Source organism: Cyphomyrmex costatus, unplaced genomic scaffold (assembly GCF_001594065.2).
Source record: "Cyphomyrmex costatus isolate MS0001 unplaced genomic scaffold, Ccosl1.0 scaffold582, whole genome shotgun sequence".
Classification (NCBI taxonomy): domain Eukaryota; kingdom Metazoa; phylum Arthropoda; class Insecta; order Hymenoptera; family Formicidae; genus Cyphomyrmex; species Cyphomyrmex costatus.
This window is the reverse complement of record NW_017279997.1, coordinates 20,811-27,189: the sequence shown is the minus strand read 5'-3', so window position 1 is coordinate 27,189 and position 6,379 is coordinate 20,811. Positions and strand designations below refer to the sequence as shown.

Below are 6,379 nucleotides of genomic sequence, written 5' to 3'. Positions count from 1 at the left end.
TTTTTACTATAGATACGTGGACGATGTTTGCTTGGCTGTTGATTCGTCGGATATTAACTTATTATTGTGCAAATTTAATGAATTTCATCCCCGTCTCCAATTTACTGTTGAAATTGGAGGTGATAGACTGGAGTTTCTAGACGTCTCTATGATTAAGAGGGATAATAGACTAATTTTTGACTGGTTCCATAAGCCTACTTTTTCGGGTAGATTTTTGAATTTCCTATCCAACCACCCACTGTCTCAGAAAAGAGGTACAGTCTTTTCTTTAGTCGATAGAGCCTTTTTTTTGTCAGATATTAGTTTTCATTATAAGAATTTTAACTTCATTATTAATATTCTACTAGATAATGATTATCCCTTACATTTCATTTTTAATACTATTAATCAACGGTTAAAATATTTGTTAAAAAATAAATTTATTGTCAATGACCAACCTACTAATACTCAAAACAATTCAAAGTCTGTTTCTTGGCTTACTGTACCTTTTGTTCCGTGTCATACGAAAAAATTTAAAAGATTTCATAATAATGATATCAGAGTTTCTTTTCGTAGCCCGAATAAAATGAGTAAATATGTTAAAGTACAAAAAGATGCCCTTTCAAAAGACTCTAGAAACAACGTAGTTTATAAAATTTCATGTAATGATTGTGATGCTTCTTACGTCGGCCAAACAAGTAGACAATTGAAAACGAGAATTTCCGAACATCGTAATCATATTAAACGTAACACGACAACTCGTTCAGTGATTACTGAACATAGGTTACAGCACGGCCATGACTTTCGATGGAATGAAGTAGAGATTCTTGATGAAGAATCGAATTACAGGAAGCGCATAGTGTCTGAAATGATTAACATTGAAAAACAGAAGAACAGTTTGAATTTGCAAACGGACACTGAAAACCTTCATGAGACATACATTCCGTTGATAAACAAAATTTGACTTTGCTGTGCTGTTTCCTTTTTAGATCATAGCTAATTTTTGTATCGTACAGACGTGTTAATTTTCTGCCTTCGTGTCGTCGTAAAAGACTAACAGATTTATTATGGATTTCGACAAACTTGACAACCTTTTATTTGATAAGTGTGTGCTGATGTATCCATGTATTAAGGTTTGGAAACTTAAAATTTTAGTTCTTGTTAATCATTTATATATAAATAATCCTATAGTTTACAGAAAGTTAAAGTCTTAATTCTTTTATAGATTTATTATCGATCTACCAATCGTTTATAATAAATTCCTTGCCTTGATGTCGGATGCATCTTTATTTCATCAATGATTTATCTGTACCATGTTTTTCCGTCTGTTACTTCTGAGGAAGACTCAATCCACGAGTCGAAACATGTAAAGTTTTATAGATTTTATGATTAAGCTTATTTATCTTTGTATTAAGTTTGTTCTTGTTTTTTCATATTTATGTATATTTTTATATCTTCGAATTTAGTCTTGTTTTCATGTCATTTTATATTATTTCATTTTATCTTTTTACTACGTGATTAAAGAAATTTTAATGTTTGACTCTTCATTTATCTTTTTAGTTTTTATTTTTTTGATACAGTTACTAAAACATAAAATTACTTGGTTTTAGTATTGTAATCTTCAAAACTTTAAATAATTATCTAATAATAAAATATATTAACATGGAAAATAACTGATATATAATTGAAGGTGCCAGTTCAAAGTGAACATTCATAAAATGTATATCCTTTTGTTGTATATATACGTAATAATGATTTAACAACACATGTACATTAGTTGTTTATAATAGTATGTTTATAAAGAATTTATTGGCTCGTAACCCTGTTTCTCTCCATTAGTTTTAAATTTATTGAGTCCTATTACAATCGACATTATAATAGCAATGTTGAATCATTAGTACGTATATATGCAACAAAAGAATATATACTTTATGTATGTTTACTTTGAACTGGCACCTTTATGATGATGACAAATGTATGAGTCATTTTTCATGGTAATATGTACCATTCCATTATCTTTCAATAATAAAATGTATTATGTTAAAATAGACAATTTGGTATCAGAATTCTTTTAAAATTAATATTGATCTTCTGTGATTTATTTTTAAAAAACTGTTATATATGTATATTTACACACTGTACAGTTTAATCTCTCACCTAGAACACTATATTTGATTCAAGATTTTGGAGTGTAAGTTATATATATCTGGAGACACGGTAGTGTCTCGGCGCTAAGCCAAGCGCCGCGGCACTGCCGTGCCTCCTTTACGCGAATCTGACAAATTCGGGGGATTGAGATGATTAGATCTCAGTAACGGATGAACCGATCAAGTTCTACATATGCTCAATCGACAGCAAATACTAAAATTGTATCATAAAAGTGCTTTTATTTTTTTTCTATGTGCCCTACGAGCGGAGATATCGCGACGCAAAGTCCGGATCTGTGAATTTTCACATTGTTTTTTTTTTTAAGATACGTCGTCGACCACATTCCACGCATTCCATTTGATGTCCTTTTGACATTTTTGGCACAAGAGGCAAATGTAGCGCTAGTTGTATACGATAATGTGACTGTGACGTGCGCGCGATTTGATATCGATCGAGATTGTCATTAGCGCCGAGACACTACTGTATCTCTTATTAATAATTTTTAAATATACTCAATATACTATTATTACTCAATATAGTATTATTTTTAAATATACTCCATATATTTAAAAAAAAGAGATCGAGATTGTCTTTAATTAAGGAACTGCACCGTCGAGGAAGTGAGTGCCTATATAGGTGTTCGCCTTCGAGGAAGTGAGTGTCTAGATGTTTGTCATCGAGGAAGTGGGTGTCTAGGTGTTCGCCGTCTCATTCTGACAAGCGATATGATTTGATGTCTTCAGATTGCAAGAGGCAAATGTGGCATTAGTTTAGTGTTAACCGTTAAATTCGATGACTACTCAGGTTAGAAAAAGTTTAGAAAATCTGTCACATCGATGGCACAGAGGAACACGTAAATGAAGTTATTATAGATCTCATATGTACCTTTAAAAGATTCATTATTTATTAGGATATTCTTGTAAAGGTATATTAACCGTTAAATTCGATGACTACTCAGGTTAGAAAAAGGTTAGAAAATCTGCCACATCGATGGCACAGAGGAACACGTAAGCGAAGTTATTATAGAATAGAATATATCTCTCATTTACCTTTATAAGATTCATTATTTATCAGGATATTCTTGTATTCAGATTTATGGAAAGCAAATGCCTCAAAAGTGAAAGAAATGAAAAGAATACAAAAGAATTGAAAAGATATACCTTTATCTGGTATAGTTTTTCCTATTCCTATTTTCTATTAATTATATTACTTTTAAATCCTTGCCTTTTCTATATGTAATTGTCGGCGCCAATTAAGTTAAATTTTATCTTTAAAAACCTAAGAGGAACTATCCTTACACTTATTTATCCTCATTATTTATTTAATTCTATTGACATATACCATTTGTATAAAAAATCAAGTTTTTTCAACAGAAATCTTTTTTTACAAATCATACATATCATTAGAATTAAGTAAATAATGACGATAATATCACGTAGGTTTTTAAAGATGGTAAAATTTTATTTTCAGATTTAATTGATTAATGCAACTATCTGACGTGATTGGTTCATGTTGAAATTACCAAGCATGCTTCTGGTTCGTGGAATTGTTGAACATATTTCTCTTCAATATTGTGTCAGATGAGTTTTACAATTTCTATAAATAGTTTGTCCTCTCTGTTTTTTATAATTATGAAAGAATTTATTCTTTGTGCTGTAATTTATTTTCAGATTCAGATTTATTTTACTAAAAGGAAAGGTTTGAAAATAAATGATGTAAAAGAAGAACATAGTGTGTTCTATCTGTGATATCACTTCAGGTTCGTTATTGTATGTTTCTTTCTAATGTTCAGTATTAACAACTTTATTATGATTTCTCTTTCATTTAAATTTATATATTTTGCAGGTACACAATTTAGAAGTAATTGATGAAAATGGTGTTCAATTAGGAAGAGGAAATACCATAAAACGATAATAATATAGAAATATTAGATCGGAGTACATTGAAAGTTCCTGATGCCAGTGCTATAATCTTGGATGTGACTAATGCAAAGCTTGTTGACAACAATGTTGCCCTAAAAAAGAGTGGTGTCGAAACAGTTGACAACAATGCAGTAGTACATAACAATAATAAAAGTACGTTAAATTCTGAAGGTAATGGAATGCAACCGACAATTTCGACGTTAGAAAACGAACTGATATATTATTGATGGTGCCAGTTCAAAGTGAACATTCATAAAATGTATATCCTTTTGTTGCATATAAACGTAATAATGATTTAAGGACTCATTCACACTAGATGTTTATAATAGTAATGTTAAATCATTGTTATTATGTATATATGCAACAAAAGAATATACACTTTATGTATGTTTACTTTGAACTGGCACCTTTAATAATATATGAATCATTTTTCATGGTGGTGTAATATGTATAATAGTATTTTTTATATACATATTCATTTCTATTTCGTTATCATTCAATAATAATATTAAAAACTGTTATAGTTTGATCTCTCACCTAGAACACTATATTTGATTCAAGATTTTGGAGCGTATGTTAACTTGTTTTCAATCACGTATATCTTTATAAATATCCGTTTACAAATTATTATCTGATAATCGATTTCGGAATAACATTATACCAAAAAAATTTATTACATTTATTAGCATATTTGATTATATGTATGTAATATTTTGACTTTGGAATAAATACATATTCACTTTCATTGCATTATCTTTCAATAATATAATGTATTATGTTAAAATATTTTAGAGAACATCAATGTAGAGATGGAAAAATACCGTTCGGATACCATTACTAAAAAAAAGTAAATCATATTAAATTTCTTAGTACTAAATATTAGAAAGAAGCATAAATGATGTAATTTATGTACGTTTATTATAAAGTTAATTATACATAGTGTGTTCTACCTGTGATATGACTTCAGGTTCATTATTGTATGTTTCTTTTTAATGTTCAGTATTAACAATTTTATTATGATATCTCTTTCTTGGTGATGGTATCCAAACGGTGCTTTTTCAGTATGACATATATCATTTGTATAAAAGATCAAGTTATTTCAACAGAAATCTTTGTTACAAATGATACATATATTAGAATTAAGTAATAATAATGAGGGTAATATCACGTAGGTTTTTAAAGATGAAAATTTTATTTTCAGATCTATTGTAAGGAAAGATTTGAAAAGAAATGATCTATATATGTTATTTTATGTCCATTTAATGTAACTATCTGACGTGATTGGTTCATGGTGGAATTACCAAGCACGCTTCTGGTTCGTGGAATTGTTGAACATATTTCTCTTCAACATCGTGTCAGATGAGTTTCACAATTTCTATAATATAATAGTTTGTCCTCTCTGTTCTTTATAATTACGAAAGATTTGATTCTTTGTGCTGTAATTTATTTTCAGATTTATTTTACTGAAGGGAAAGGCCTGAAAAGAAAAGCAAGATCTTTCCTTTCAATAAATCTAAAATTATAATTCAGTAGAAAGGATCAGTTCTTTTATAATTATATGAAAAATAGAGAGAATAAATTAATAGAGATTCTAAAATTATCTGATACAATATTAATTTCAATCATTTCAGATATGTGTAGAATTTCTATTAATTTGTTTTCACAATTCTTTATATAATATAATTGTAAAAGAACTGATTCTTTGTACTGTCCTTTTTTTCAGATTGAAAGAAAAGGCCTGTTATTATTTTTACAAAACAGTAGGAAGTGAATTTTGAATCTTTCCGATTTAATGTAACCGTCTGACGTGATTGCTGACCTGATATCTCTTTGTTACGTTCACTCATTTTAAAGTCACCAAGCACGTTTCTGATTCATGGAATTACCGTGAAATTATTAAAATATCTCTTCGATATCGTATTAGATAAGTTTTCTAATATTTGTCCTCTCTTTTCTCTACATAATTAAAAAAGAACTAATTCTATATACTGTATTTTATTTTCAGATTTATTGAAAGAAAAGACCTGAATCTAATCTGTCTGTATAATACTCCTTCATATTTGATAGTTATCTCAATATTTTTTTTTATTTAATATAGAGAAGAAGGGCATGAATCAATAAAATTCAATTTTATTTAATTTAATGTTATTTTTATTTTTACATTGAACTTATTTATAAAATAACATTATTTATTTAAAAATAAAATATTTTGGTAATTATGCACTATAGGGGAGCCAGCTCCGATGACCTTGACCTTGACATATGTTGTCAAGGTCATGATTCTGAGCAACTTTGCCTTAACAACTAGGTGGCGGACTCTTATAGTTTTT

The 6,379-nt window shown here is 28.8% G+C and overlaps 1 protein-coding gene across 1 annotated transcript in view; it reads left to right on the top strand.

Annotated features, from left to right (window-relative positions):
* Positions 1 to 4,041, top strand: part of LOC108779334 (piggyBac transposable element-derived protein 4-like) — a 6,838-nt gene extending 2,797 nt beyond the window's left edge. Inside the window, exon 2 of the mRNA XM_018546728.1 lies at positions 3,973 to 4,041. Within this exon, the coding sequence (XP_018402230.1) occupies positions 3,973 to 4,041 (69 nt within the window). The remainder of the gene's footprint in view (positions 1 to 3,972) is intronic.
* The last annotated feature ends 2,338 nt before the right edge of the window (positions 4,042 to 6,379 follow it).